This window comes from Stegostoma tigrinum, chromosome 5 (assembly GCF_030684315.1).
Source record: "Stegostoma tigrinum isolate sSteTig4 chromosome 5, sSteTig4.hap1, whole genome shotgun sequence".
Taxonomy (NCBI): domain Eukaryota; kingdom Metazoa; phylum Chordata; class Chondrichthyes; order Orectolobiformes; family Stegostomatidae; genus Stegostoma; species Stegostoma tigrinum.
Window position 1 is genome coordinate 102,170,911 of NC_081358.1, and position 16,443 is coordinate 102,187,353.

At 40.4% G+C, this 16,443-nt stretch overlaps 1 protein-coding gene across 1 annotated transcript in view; it reads left to right on the top strand.

Annotated features, from left to right (window-relative positions):
- Positions 1–16,443, top strand: part of tg (thyroglobulin) — a 333,710-nt gene that overhangs the window by 261,784 nt on the left and 55,483 nt on the right. The window contains exon 47 of the mRNA XM_059646355.1: positions 5,059–5,240. Within this exon, the coding sequence (XP_059502338.1) occupies positions 5,059–5,240 (182 nt within the window). The remainder of the gene's footprint in view (positions 1–5,058; positions 5,241–16,443) is intronic.

Here is a 16,443-nt window from a genome sequence, read left to right on the forward strand (position 1 = left end):
AGGAGCCTAACTAGTTGCCATCAATATAAAATAGTCACCGTGACATCCAATAGGAAATTCAGAACAAAAAAAATCTCTTTGACTTCTACTGTGCCCCAAATGTTGATCTCATTATAGGGAGTGTTTTGAAATGAATGGTGTTGATTAGGAGCTGCTATACTGTAGATATACAACCCTCAATTTTGCCATGGTTTGATCATTTAGGTTTGCAAACTCCTAGGCAACAACAGTGACTGCAGAGAGGAGACTCACTTTTTCTGGTGAACAATTTCCTGTGACCCCTCATTCCCTTCATACCAAGGTATATCCCAGCCAAACAACCTACCTGGTCCTCCAAAGAAAAGAAATCACTCTAAATGTGCTCAATTTTGCCTACTGCCTCTGGTTGATAGGTACATCAGAATGCAGAGTACAGGCATAGAAGTTGGAAGCAGAAGAAGACTTTCCAGCTCCTGAAGCCTGTTCTGCCATTCAATAATCTGTAGAAGAGGTCATTCCATTGTTCTGCTGTTGGCTTCCTTGAATAGTCCAAAGGTGAAGGAAAAGCTCAGTGGTATGGGCTGACACACCCATGTCTCAGTTTCATCCACAATTATTGCTATCCGCAAGAAAAGGTTATGTTACTGTAGAGTTGAACTTTAAACTTCACAAATACTAAGCTGGTACTTTCCCCTCACAATATTGTGGGGAGGGGCTGTTCAATAGATTCTTTGGCAAAGTATCCACCCTTATTTCTTCCACAGAGAAACCGAGAACCCTGCAAGTTAGTAACACAATTTAACTCCAGGGCATTGAAACCGTTACAAACTTCAGACTCTTGCCTTAGGTAATTTTCTCAGGTGCATATCAATGCTATAAGTAGCCTAAGCAGTTCATGTTTGGCCTATTCACATTCTGCCCTTTATCTAACTTTATGATCAATAAATGGAGTTCTTTAGTGTCTGATCTTAATAATGTTTCTCCCTCAAAAGAGCTCATCCAGTTCTTTAAAAGGTAAACCAAGAAGCACTTGATGAAACAAGATTAGAGACATTATTTTACTGACTGCAAATGAACAATCAATACAAATTTCACTGACTTCACTCAATCTCACATCTCACCTTCATAAAAAAAGTGCTCTGTTTTAGACTCTAATTTTAATCTGCATTCCTGCCTAGATATCCACCAATTGCAACCATCAATCACTTGAGCTTCTTTTTATTTTTTAGTCTCCAGTTCCAGGCTGATAAGTTATCCAATTATTTCTATAAAACCTGTTTTTCATGATTCCAGAAAGTGGAAGGCGAATTCACCAGCAGCTCTGTCAACTCATTCAGATTTTATTCATATTGTCCACGTGAGTAGAGCTATCATTACAATAATTGATATGAACTTGCTTGTCTTCAAAACAACAATTAATTTCTAAAGTCCCATAGGCACGTGGATAATGGGCACCATGGATGTATCTTACTGTTTTTTGGCTAAATCCAAGTTGCATTGAGTTGTGTGGTGATTCTCGCCATGAGACCCAGCAAGTTGTCTCACCATATTTCACCAAACTCATCTCACCAATTACCTACCACACCCTATGGTGTTTGTCACATTCAATTCCCACCTCATTTTACCAGGAACAGCCCACCACACACTGACAGCATGGCAAACACTGTCAGTCCAGACTTACCTTGCACTGTTCCATGCAATTATCCTAGACAGGGCAGACATCTCAGGTCCTACTGTGGGGATGATGTAGAAATCAGCAAGAGGGGCTGTAATGTACTTGAATGAATTATTATTGAGAAAGAGAAGGTATTAGCAGTTTTAGCAGACTTGAAAATGGATAGGTCCCTAAGCCCATTTAAGATATATCCTAGGCAGCATGAGGACTCAAGAGAGGAGATTGTAGGGGCTATTAATATATAATTATGGATAAATTACTAACTAAAAAGGGTAAAGGAGTAAGCATTGATGGCAGGACCCAGCAGTAAGCATTGATGGCAGGACCCTAGGAAGTACAAAGGACGAAGTGTGCTCATTGTGTTTGTCGATAGATCCTCAAAGCCTACAGGACAGGTGGATAACATGTTAAGAAGGCATATAGAATACTTGCCTTTATTAGTCAAGGCATTGAATACAAGAGCAAGGAGGTTATGATAGAACTGTATGTAAAATTGTTTGGCCACAGCTGGAGTACTGTACATAGTTCTTCACCATTGCACTAGGGAGATTGCAGAAGAGGTTCACAAGAATTGACTTGGAGCAGAAATATTTCCTTTTAGTATTCAGTAATCAGCCAGTAATCAGGAGGCACAACATTAAGGTAAGGGGCAGGAGATTTACAGGAGATTTGAGAGGAAAGGTTTTCACCCAGAGGGATGAGTATCTGGAGCACACTGCCTGAAAATGTGGTGGTGTGTGAATCCTCAAGACTCTGAAGTACTATTTAGATATACACTTGAAATGCAATGGTATATATGGCTATGGCCAAGTGCTGAAAAAGAGAATTAGAATGGATGTAGATTTGATGACTAGGTATGTGAGTGATGGGTCAAAGGCCTCTTCTTTCTGCTGTAAAATCTCTTTCTGTCTCCATCTGTAGAGAGAGAAGTTAATGCCTCTCCTCTTTGGAGCCGTAACACTCCCATTGATTCTTTTCATTCATTCTTGGGATGTGGTCATTGCTGGTTAGCTATGATGTGGAGTTGCTGGTGTTGGAATGGGGTGGACAAGGTCAGAAATCACACAACACCAGGTTATATTCCAACAGGCTTACTTGAAAACAAAGCTTTTGGACTCTTACTCCTTCTTCAGGCATTAGTGAGAGAGACGGTATCAGACACAGACTTTATAAGTAAAAGATCAAAAGGTCACACTACTGATGAGGATGTACTAAACAAACCTGAGATGCTGTTAAACCTTTAATAATTTAGAAGGTTTTAATTGATTAATATGTCTGTGTAAATCCCCAAATTTTTTTCAAGTCTCTGCCCTGAAAAACTAAAGGTGACAATAGTGTAAGGGGGAGTACACTGTAAGTAGCACAAGGCAGGCAGTGTTCCATTACATCAACAATAAGCATCTGATATAATGGTCCTTTCTAAGAAGAACATAAAAGTTACTGCTCTCTTTTGTCAGAAAATGTAAATAAAGTCAGTGGAGAGAGTGAAAAAATATTTAAGTGTTATCTTTACTTAGTGCAGAGTTTTGAATTTGTGTGAAAGCAAAATACTGCTGGAATGTAGACCCAAAACAAAAATTGAAATATTGGCTCTGTTTTTCTTCACAGATCCTTCTTGAGTTGCTCAGTATTTTCAGCATTTTTGTGTTTATGTTAGAGTCAATGTACAAATTATTAGTTTAGTGTTAGCATTTTAAAAACATGGCTATCCTAACAGAAGACTGAGTAATTATATCGATGGACTTGTTTTGGTCTCTAACCTATGAGTTTTAATTAACCAAAAGTCAATCAGCTCAAAACGTCAAGATTATCCCAGAGCCCATCAGCAGTTTATTCTTAAGGTCAATGTTGACAGCTTACTGGCTGTGAGTCAGAGAAAGCAGTATCAGTTCTTTAATTTTTTTAATATTGTTGCATAAGCCTGTAAGTTAACAATTACTCATTCAAAAACTGGTGTGCAGTCTCTCACAGGAAGGTCAGAGGGTTTCACTCTAGGAAGTGTCACAGTTCTTGTGTACATGTGTTGTAGAGATGACAACTTCCTGGTTTAGTTATTTGGTTGACCCTGAGTTGGTTGTTCCTCACTGTCCTGCCCATTGCACTTTTTAATCTTCCTGTCCAGGACATTGCCAACAGCTCGGGCGCCTGTTGGAAAGCTGCTGCAGCTTTGTATCACTGAAGCTCAAAAGTGTACTGAAAAAAGGTTTAATTCTGTTGCCAGGAATGTTGAGGATGAAGTTTCTCATAAGTTTATTTTACCTTTAGCTCAACGTTCAAAAGAAAATATTTATAAAATTACATGCCCGACTATTGCCAACAATGGAGCTGATCTTCTCTGATTCAAAGTATCCTTCCTGTGGAAATGCCCAGAGATAGGATTGGCACATTAGAATACGCAACTAATAATGCCCCAATACTATCTGTGGGGGAGGGGGATGTTTAGGGGAAACCTTAAGATCGAGCATGAAAGGCACCATGCAGATGCACATTTCTTCATTTCCCCTTTTTACTTAAATAATGTTCAGATGCAGCTTTTAGTTTTGAGAGCTAGTGGGCATTTTACTTCCTCTGCAATCAGTTAATATCTTTCCTCTACATTTGCAAGGCTGAAGGAGACTGAGGCAGTCAATGCTTTACTAGAGATGGTAAGAACTGCCGATGCTGGAATCAGAGATATCACAGTGTGGAGCCTGAAGGGTACAGCAGGCCAGGCAGCATCAGAGGAGCAGGAAATTTCTAAAGAAGGGTCCTGACCCAAAAAGTCAACTTTCCTGCTCTTCTGATGCTGCCTGGCCTGCCGGGTTTCTCCAGCTACACACTGCGTTATCAACGTTTCACCTACTTCAGTTTGCTTTCGCTTCACCACAGCCCATGACTCCTCATGAAGGTACCCCACACAAGATTTTCTATTTGCTTGAAGCTGGATATGAGTATGATATCTGGTCGTGATATCTGGGAGAGCCACCATTATTCTCAATTTCTTCTGGGTTTGAATTTTTATGAGCATAGAGACTCTGAACCCTGAAGAAGAATTCATCCCCTACAGACCATAATGTATTTTCCAGAATGAAACAATTTAACTGTCTTATGACATAGAGATAAAAGCAATCCAAAGTGCCTTAGTCACAGGGGAGGAATCTCTTCAATCACACATAGTGCTATAAAGCACGGAGATCAGTTGAATCAAATTGAGGAACAAATCTGCCCTTTCCAAATTTTTCGCTATTCTTTCGTGGGACATGGGATGTTTGCATTTGAGAAGCTTGGGGATGTATGACACCACCCCCACCCCCCAGTGCGATGAGTGCTAAACTCTAATTCTTTTCAAATGTCGGAATGAATTTTCACAAGATTGACCAATCCTGCTCACATTTTTGGGGGTTGTTGTGTTTTGTATTATCCAGAAACTTGAAGAATCTTCCAGGAATTCCACGAGTAAAACAGCTTTCTATGAAACTCTTCAGAATGCACTGGGAGGAGAAAACTCAAACTCACTCATCAAGAATGCAGCAACTTGGTTTTACTTGCTGCAACACTCTCTGGCTGACTACTCTGCCTTTTCTAGGGCTTTGGAGAACGCCACACGGTAAGGGCACTGTACAGAATGTAGATAATGTCTCTCTCACATCCTTGATAGTTTCGTGCAGCTCTGAAGGGGAAGAGGCAAGCAGACATATTTTCACATGGTACATTGCGTTGTTCAACATATGGATGCAAATGACTTGGATCATTTGCCTCAGTTTTGATGCAACAGTGACTGCCAGATTCAATGCCCATTGACATAAAGTCAGTGTACTGGTTAATGCCACGTTGCTGGAATGAAATTTTTGAAAAAGACCATCTTCGACCATTAGAGGATGAAAGTTCACTCGATTACTTCCAGAGATGAAGGTTTTGTCCTATGAAGAGAGATTTAGCAGTTTAAGCCTGTAATCTCTGGAGTTTGCAAGAATAAGGAGTTGTCCATTTGAGGTATATATGATGCTAAGAGGATTTACGGAATAGACATAGAATGCGTCCTCTAAAATGAGAACTCCTAGTTTTAAGATGGGGATGGCATATTTAAAACGTAGATGAGGAGAAATTACTTCTTGGAAAAAGTCATGACTCTATGGAATTCAGTTCCCTAGAGTATGAAGGACGCTGGCACATTGAATAAATTTGAGGAAATTAATTTTAACTTAGCAATGGATCAAAGTGTTATGGGGAATGGGCATGAACATGGAGTGGTGACTGAGCTGAGATCAGCCATGATTGCATTAAATGGTGGAACAGGCTTGAAAGGCTAAATTGCCTACTCCTGTTCCTAGTTCTTATGTTCTAATGTGAGTTTTTACTTCCTGAGTTAATTGAACTAATCTCAGATGAAACTCAAGCAGCCAAACACAACCTGCAAACTAAATTAACCAGACTCCCTGGAGCTTTCCAAAGAGGCCTCTTTCTGACCCAAACTTTGCCGGTGTCAGCCGTGGCTTAGTTGGTGTCTATCTTGTCTCTGAAGCACCGAGAGGCTGAAACACAACCTAGGTTGACTCTCCAGGACTGTACTGTAGAATGGTTGTGTTGTAGAATGGTTCTGTTTTGGATAAGATGTTAAATCAAAATTCTGTCCTAACATCTAAGGTTCCTGTAAAAGATCGATTGCAGTAGGTCAAAGAAAAGCAAGGGAGTTATCTTTGATGACCTAGTTAATATTTATCCTTTAACCACCATTGTGAAAACAGTTTTACGATTTATACATTGTGTTATTGCTTATCTGCAAATCAGGTGCCACGTTTCTTATGGTACAATAGCTAGGGCACTGTGACACTCCTGTCAACGCACTGCAGGAAATTATGATCACTGCTCAAGAGAGTATACAAGGCATTTACAGGATATTGCAAGGACAGGACATTTTAACTACAAGGAAAGGTTGGATAGGCTCTGGTGTTTGCTTTGGAGCAGAGCTGGCTGAGAGGATGTTTAATTGAAGTGCATAAAGTTTGAGTTTCCACCATAGTGTGGATAGGTAGAACCCATTTCCTTTAGTAGTGAGGTCAGCTATCAGTGAGTGTGGATGTCATGTATTTGATGGAAGGATTAAGGGGAAATGGAGGAGATTTTTATATTTTATTTGGGGTCTGGTGGGTTTCTAGAGGTCAGTTCCTGAATGGGTTCCAGATGTATGAAATCCTTATTGCATTCAAAATGAATATAGGTGCATAACAAAATTGCTGTGACTCAAATTTCACAGACCAAGAACTGGAAGGAGGATTCACTTCTCATTCTGTTATTCCTGGAAATAAGTCATATCTTTTACAATGGACACACTTTCCTCAATCTCTTTATGAGATGATCTTTCCTAAACAATTGATCATTTAAAGTTTCCCAAACATTTCTTATTGAAAATAACCGTAACAAAGCATATAACACAGCCATCATATTAGCCAAGGCATTTGACCAGAAAACTTGTGTGATGTCAGTTTCAAAATTGAGATGCTCTCAGCTATGAGTGCACACAGAGGTGCCACATTCTTGAGGGTGATATGTTTAGCTTTACTGAAGATGCATTTACAACAGTCTTCAAAACTGATATACTTGAATTACTAAAATTGCATTTTTGAGTTATATTTATTTCTGGCTGTGCTACGGTCAGATTGTGGGAAGAAGCCATTTAGCCTTTCATTCCTGGGCTAACTCTCTGAAAGAACTATTAACTAGTGCTACACCTCTGCTCTCTCCAAATGGCCCTGCAAAGTTTTCAATTCAAGTATGTTCCCTCAACGCTTCCTGCAATCCCTAGCAGCAATCTCCTTTAGCACTCAATCAGCTGTGCTACCGAGCCACTCTTGGTGATGGACATTGAACTCTCCCACCCAGAGTACCCTTTGCAGCCTTGCCACACTCACTGCTTCCTTCAAATAGTTTTCAAGAGGGAGGAGTACTGATTCATCAACTGAGGGGACTGGGAGGTGGGATGTGGTCATCAGCAGGAAGTCTACATTTTGATTTGATGGTATGAGACTTCATGGTGTCCAGAATCAATGTTAACATCTGTCAGGGCAACACCTTCCCACTATAATCCACTGTGCTACCACCTCTGCTGGGTCAGTCCTGCCTGTGGGACAGGACATACCCAGGGATGCAATGGTACTGGCTGCCATATTGCACATGTTAGGCACGAGTATGACTATATCAGCCTGTTACTTGACTAGTCTGTGAGACAGCTCTCAACTTTGGCACTAGCAAAAGTGAACAACTTTGACCAACAGGGCTGAGTATGACATTACTGTTTCTAGTTTCTAGGGCAGTAGTAAATCAGAGGGGCTTTCAACAACAATTAGCAACAGTGGTATGGTCATCACTGGACTTACAATTTCAGATTATAATTGAATTAAACTTCCATCCACCATGGTAGGAGTCGAGCCCGTAACCATTTATCTGAGTCTCTGGGTTACTAGTCCATCATAAATGCCTTAATGCCATTGCCTCCTCTGGGGTTTAAGTAGCACTCTTTAACATCTCCACATCGCACCACCCTCTGTGTGAAAAATTACCCCTCAGGTCCCTTTTAACTCTTTCCCCTCTCACTTTATACCTATACTGTCTAGTTTGGGACTCCTCTATCCCAGGAAAAAGACCTTGGCTATTCACCCTAACCCTGCCACTCATAATTTTATAAACCTCCATATCACAGAGGAGGATGTGCCGAGTGTTTTAAAATGCATAACGGTAAATAAATTCCCAGGACCTGATTAGGTGTACTCGGCAATTTTGTGGGAAGCTAGGGAAGTGATTGATGGGTCCTGGCTGAGATATTTGTATTTGCTTTTAAGTCTAATCCAGAAAGGCAAGTTTGTTAGCATTAATTGTCATTTGTGACACAAGATTTAACTTTGGGAGTATTTCCAGTGATGCTGCTAAGTAATTGATCTTAAGGATGGCATTGAAACACCATTTAAACAAAAACCAAAAAGATCTGTATTTGTGGATTTTGAATAGGCAGGAACATTACTCCTAGCTCCAAAACCACAGTAGGCTGGTACTGCGCTTCATTCTCAACATCTAACACAGTTACTCCACACCTAATCACACTTTGGCTGGACCCTAAATGTAAATCCCAACATCACGAAAAATTGAATATGTCCCTATGCCAGAGCACCTAAAAGAACATACAGAAGAAAATAGAAAGGCATTAGTCTTACTCAAGCTAAAGTGACAACAGTATGATTATCACCGGCAGTGGGACAGGCATAAAAGTAAACTGAAGTAATGTAGGCCAAGTAGAGATAGAATTTGAGGGGGAAAAGTAGTATAATGAGATTCATGTAAGTTATGATGATACAACTCTGTCATCATTAAGAGTGATGAGACCAGTCTAGAATGAGCCTGTGAAGCGAGCTCTTAGACACTATACGAATAAATTGTATTTGAGAGTTGACAACAGACAGATGTACAATGATTACAGTGCATAAGCCATACTAAAGTGACATGGAACAAGCAGGCTCAGGGAAAATGCATGCACAGAAAACCACAGACAAGATGCTTCAGACTGGTTTCTTAATGTACGAGCAGCGGTACTGGCTTAAATCAGAAGATTAAACAATTTCTTCATTAGGAGGTTATGAATCATTGGAATTATCTACCTCAGAGAGTTTGTTTTCTTTATATTTGACTTTGTATAAAAGACATCTTCTTACATAATCAGCTTCAACACAAAATTGCATGCAAATGCTCATTTTCTGGGCAGATGTGGAGAACAGTCACTTAATCAAGATTTACTTTTGCTTTGTCAATATAACAATGACTCATACCTTTTGGAGACAGAAAAATATTGAGAAAAATGAAAACTGAGAAAACGTTACCTTCTAAAAGTTACCAAAAGCAAAGCTAGTACGCTCACATATGTTGCTAGTAACAAAACTTGTGTGCTATATTTAGAACATCTATCTGCTGCGGTTTACGTACCGAAAGTACAAACCATTTTTCTGTGTGGAGTTCAAGTTTATTATCACTGTGGGAAAAGTGGATATCACTTGAGAATTAGTTCCACTGCATCACTTCCTAAATATTGTAAAAATCTGCTTGTTGAGCTGTTAATTTTTTTTTGATTTTCTGTAAAATGAATTCTGTGCTGTAGCTGGAAATACCATCATGAGGAGATAGCATTTGTTGGGTGAGTAGAGATGTCAGTTTGTATGAGCCACTTATGTTCCAGATTGTGTGATGAAGTCCAGAAGTCCCGTTACTGAAGTTACTGTGAAAAATGGTACTTCCCTCTGAATTAGGAGGAGAAGCAGGTCATTTAACCCCACAAACCCGACTCTGCAATTTGATAACATCATGACTGTTTGATTGCAGCTTCTATTTTCCTGTTTACTCCATATATCATTTGACTCTGTTGACCAATCCTCTGCTGGATCAGTTTAGGTAGATACAATAAAGACACCTAAACTTAATGCGCTTCTAGTTTATTCAGAAGAACTAGCTTAATTGTGATCTATTGAATGTAGTAGTACAGAGATTATTCAGAATCATTACAGAGATCTGGGTATTATCTGCAATGGTGAGGGAGCTGGCCAGGCTTCAGTCAATTAATATGGATATCTTGATCTTCTCTGAGCTCCAAGCTCAGAGCCCTCCTTCTGCAATAGTGTTACTCAGGCTATGGGTTTTTTTTTATGTGTACTCCGAGAACCATTCTGTTATACAGAGTTGGAAAGTGATCAACTATCCCAACTTGTCTTTGTCAGGTTTCTGCTCCAAGCTCACAAGGTGTCCTTAATTGGCACTTTGCAGCTAAGCTACATCTCCACCTGTTACAGTCCTCCCCGTGACCCCATTGCAAACATATGGAATCGCCAAGTTTAGGCATCCCCATCTCCCAGAGTACAGCCTGACCAAGGTACAAATCATTGTACAGTAGTTTACAAATGCACAATTAATTATCATTGCACATCAAACTGAATGTTTAATTTATTCGTCACCTCTCTCTACATCATAGCTACATTAAATTTAAATTGCCCATTTTTAACCCTTTTCCATATTTTAAACATGATCATAACAAAAACTTAACGTAATTACAAGAACAATAGCTACAACAATGTATGAGAGGAAGAGTATTTGTACATTAGCACCGCAATCCCACATGTCATCCCACCAAGATGCTTCTTTCATTTTCCGTATCTCTTCAACAATCATTGCCATTTCCTGCTCTGCCTGGACAGAGGTTTTGTGTGTTCTTTCTAGTTTCCTCTCCAAATTCCTCAGTTGGTTGGAGCAGTTAGATAATTATCCTCATAATCACTCAATTTTCTTCTGGTGGCATTAGTAATGACTTTTGATCTCTCGTATATGTCTATTAGTTTCATTGTGCCTTTACAGGTAACTAATTTGGGGGGGAAAATGGCTAGTCAATTGGACAAGTTAACGTTCCTTAATGGAATGAGGTCAGTTTAACTAGGTCTTGTTCCTCCTAACTTATTTCTACTGTACAATTTATGGACATTACATTGGTTTTTAACTCAGTTTGAGAGGACAAGGGCACACAATTACTCAGTTGGTCTGTCTACATTTAGTGAGGGTGGTTCCAAATCTTATGGCTTGATGTCATATTTTTCCTTCATTCAATCACGGGATGAGGGTGTCACTGGCTAGGCAGCATATATTGCCAATCCCTAATTGCCCAGAGGGCAGTTATGAATCAATTACATTGCTGTGGGTGTGAAGCCACATGCAGGCCAGACCAGGTAAGGATGGCAGTTTTCTTCCCTAAAGAACCTTAGTGAGCCAGATAGGTTTTTTTTGCCAATCAGCAATGGATTCATGGCCATTATTAAACTCTTAATTCCAAACATTTATTGAATTCAAATTCCACCATCTGGCATTGGGCAGGATTCAAACCCAGGTCCCCAGGACCATACCTGAGTTTCTGGGTTAACAGTTCAGCGATGAAACCATGAGGCCACTGTACAGGGCTGGTTATTTCCGCTGTTGTATGAATATCCTCCCTTTAATAACCCCAATATTATCTACCAAGAATATCTTCATTTCTGGGGCACTGGGTGATTCTATTAGCATCTGTAATACCATGATCGGAGCATTCTTTGTTAAAATCGGACATCCGTCCAGTTTCTCATAGCACACTGGAATTTCACATTGGAATTTTGGGATCACATGGTCAGATTATTGAGTTATTTGTTACTTATCATGGATGGAATTTGTCCAGTGTTTACCTGTTTTAGGTTTTCCCTCAATTGTGGCAATTTCCAGTTGCCATGCGTATATCAGAGTTTTTTGCCACTCTTGCTTGCTCACATTCTTCTGACCTATGACCAGTTGGTTTATAGTGTTGGCATGACTCTGGTGCCCTTACATCATTGATGTCTGTCTCTGTTCCTTCTTGCCCTGCCTGAGAGCTATTCCTGGTTACTGCTAACGGCAGAATGTGCTTCACCTACCCTATCAAAGCCTTATGCTTTCCAGGTCTACAGTATTCGTAGCAGACATCCCTGATCCATAGGCTAATATACAGGTGTCTATTTATTCCCATTTTCTGGTCTTCTAAGGTTTTGACTCCATAACCATAAACGCAGATAACAAAACAATGGAAAAGTCCTATCATCTGTCGCAACTTCATTGACACTCTCCAGATTTATCTCCCCACTTACAGATCACCTCACTCATGAACACATAACAGCTATTATCCTTTAATTAATTTCTAAGCTATTGGCATTTAAGTCCATGGAATTAAACCAACAGATTTTACACCTTCATATTTACATTATATCACATAGCAGGGTAAACAGGAAAGTAGAAATAGAGTCATAGTGATGTACAGCATGGAAACAGACCCTTCGGTCCAGATCATCCTTGCCAACCAGATATCCTAAATTTATCTAGTCCCATTTGTCAACTTACAGCTAACGAACAAAATAAATATTACTTTTATAGGAACTATCCCAAATTTAAATATGATATGATAAAATCTCATGCTATCTTTGCATTATCCTTTACTTGTCAATAATTTAAAATGTGTTTATCCCCTTACACTTCGAGAAACATTTTCTTTTATATGAGTTACATCCAGGCATGATCATTTTAAAAGTCAAATTATCAGAAACAGTAGCGCCTACATTTGGTATGGAGGTTAACCTCCACAAAAAAATTAATTCAAAAGGTATCAGATAAGTCTGAATAAGTTAACTTTTCACACAAAATGCAAAGCTTTTAGGTCCCGACTGTAATAATATTGTGATAAACCATCTTAAAGCTGCTAGACTTGCTTGTCATCTGCGATTCTTGATCCATCTATTTTAACAGATAAACTAAAGTAAAACAGATACTAAAGCAAAACAAAGGCTTGCAGATACTGGAAATATTAACACAGAACGCCTTCTGTCTGAAGAAGGGTCACCGTATTTGAAACTTTTACATCTGTTTTCCCTCCACAGAGGCTGCCACACCTGCTGAGTTTTTTCAGCAATTTCAGCTTATAGCCAAATGTGTTAAACTTGTTCCAGAAGTATATTGAAATTTAAAAGAAAATTGAACTTCATTTTCTTCACTGAATGTAATTTTTCAATCAGTAAATTAGATGTGAAGAAATAGACCTGAAGAATCAGAACAAAAAGTTTTCAAATATAATGACATTGCTGCTACTTCTTAAAGAATGCTAAAGAACAAAGGAAATTATGGTCTCATTAAACAAAGAGCACTGTAAAGTGTCCTTCACATCCCAAACTCCCTGAGATAACTGCATGGATGCCAGTATCATATCACCAAGCCGTCCTTTACGGCATGTGCTCACTGCATAGGCTCTGACTAGACAGCTCCAGATGTCCAAGCTCCAGTCCCAGATGTCCAAGTTCTTCAAGGACTGCAAATTTCCCCCCACAGTGGTCGAGAACGCCCTTGACCGCGTCTCCCGCATTTCCCGCAACACATCCCTCATACCCCGCCCCCGCCACAACCGCCCTAAGAAGATTCCCCCTCGTTCTCACACACCACCCCACCAACCTCCGGATACAACGCATCATCCTCCGACACTTCCGCCATCTACAATCCGACCCCACCACCCAAGACATTTTTCCATCCCCACCCCTGTCTGCTTTCCAGAGAGACCACCCTCTCCATGAATCCCTTGTTCGCTCACACTGCCCTCCAACCCCACCACACCTGGCACCTTCCCCTGCAACCGCAAGAAATGCTACACTTGCCCCCACGCCCCCTCCCTCACCCCTATCCCAGGCCCCAAGATGACTTTCCACATTAAGTAGAGGTTCACCTGCACAACTGCCAATGTGGTATACTGCATCCACTGTACCCGGTGCGGCTTCCTCTACATTGGGGAAACCAAGCGGAGGCTTGGGGACCGCTTTGCAGAACACCTCCGCTCAGTTCGCAATAAACAACTGCACCTCCCAGTCGCAAACCATTTCCACTCCCCCTCCCATTCTTTAGATGACATGTCCATCATGGGCCTCCTGCAGTGCCACAATGATGCCACCCGAAGGTTGCAGGAACAGCAACTCATATTCCGCTTGGGAACCCTGCAGCCCAATGGTATCAATGTGGACTTCACCAGCTTCAAAATCTCCCTTCCCCCACCGCATCCCAAAACCAGCCCAGTTCGTCCCCTCCCCCCACTGCACCACACAACCAGCCCAGCTCTTCCCCTCCGCCCACTGCATCCCAAAACCAGTCGAACCTGTCTCTGCCTCCCTAACCTGTTCTTCTTTTCACCAATCCCTTCCTCCCACCCCAAGCCGCACCTCCATCTCCTACCTACTAACCTCATCCCACCTCCTTGACCTGTCTGTCTTCCCTGGACCTGCCTATTCCCTCCCCACCTATACTCTCCTCTCCACCAATCTTCTCTTCTCTCCATCTTCGGTCCGCCTCCCCCTCTCTCCCTATTTATTCCAGAACCCTCACCCCATCCCCCTCTCTGATGAAGGGTCTAGGCCCGAAATGTCAGCTTTTGTGCTCCTGAGATGCTGCTGGGCCTGCTGTGTTCGTCCAGCCTCACATTTCGTTATCTTGGATTCTCCAGCATCTGCAGTTCCCATTATCACTCATAGTTGATGACGCTGGTTCCAACCACTTACACTCTTTCTTTTTTAACCCCTTGAACTAAGAGTAAACTAGGATTATTCCAGACTCAAACTATGCATTTCAATATTCTATACTATTCAAAATTATATACTGATTTTTAAATTTTCCAATTACTTTTTGAGAATTGTGTTCAAAGTAACTTCCAAAATGTTGATCATTATTACTTTATATCCGTTTTAAGCAGAGATTGTGGTTGGCAACCCCACCCAATGTTAAGGAATTTCCCCCCATTTACTTTGTTTCAAATTACACAATTAATTCAGTTCACAACTCCCATCTGAATTTAAAATCAATCAGTATTTGAATCACAATTTAGGAAAAACATTAAACCTCGTCACACGCCAAGGAAAAATCAATAAAAATTATTTATAAGACATACGCTCACTCATGAAAGCTTCCCATACGCCATCACTACGGCATTTAATTTTGTTCTCATTCGCTCTTAAAACTGAAATTAAATTAGAAGAGTCAAAAAGAAAACAAATGAAACAGATTAATACAACAGTCTTTAATTTTCTCTCTTACAGAAACTGTAATTAAAATTGAAAAAAAGACCGAGATGATTGATTCTTGATCAGTTGAGAATTAAGGTTTACGGGGTAAACACAAGAAAATGGACATGAGAAATGCCAGATCAGCCTTGATCCTATTGAATGGCAGAGTAGGCTTAAGGGGTCAACTTGACCTCCTGTTTCTATATCACATCATCATAGAAACATAGAACCTCCACAGTATGGAATCAGGCCCTTCGCCCAACAATCCCACACCAACCCTCAGTGCATCCCACCCAGAGCCATTCCCCTATAACCCACCTAATCTACACATCCTTGAGCACTACGGGCAATTTAGCATGGTCAACCTGCCCAGCCTGCACATCTCTGGGCTTTGGGAGGAAACTGGAGCCCCTGAAGCAAACCCATGCAGACACAGGGAGAATGTGCAAACTCCATACAGTCTCCCAAGGGTGGAATCGAACCTGGATCCCTGGTGCTGTGAGGCTCATGATCTAAAAAGATAAATTCTCAAGAATTTACTGAAAAATGTTTAACAATCAATCTTTCACAGCCACATATTATCCTTTGAAGTTAAACCCAAGTATCTCCAGATACTCACTCTCCCCATCAAAGCAAAGCAAGTACTTTAATAACTCCTTTTACCACAACCTATACTTCACTTAATCAAATTCAAAACACTACTACATATTTTAAACAAGCAACTTTACAAAGCTGAGAACCAGATCATACAGAGTTAACTAATACAAATCTAAAGACATAGACGCACAGATAAAAATCACACATAAACTGTAACACAGACACAAGACGTATTCAAATACAAGTTTTCCTCAGCGCCCTTGTTATCAGCTCTAAATGTTTTAATGAAAGTCTGAAAAATGCCTTTTAACTATACATTCAATAAAATCGGCCATTTCCTCAAATCAGACATTATGTTTTTAAATGTACATTCAAAATACAATAATTCATACTTTTATCTAGACTGAGATAACAAGGTGTAGAGCTGGATGAACACAGCAGGTCAAGCAGCATCAGAGGAGCAAGAAGGCTGATGTTTCAGGCTAGACCCTTCTTCATCCAGCTCTACACCTTATTATCTCAGTCTAGATAGGCTAGACCCTTCTTCATCCAGCTCTACACCTTATTATCTCAGTCTAGATAGGCTACACCCTTCTTCATCCA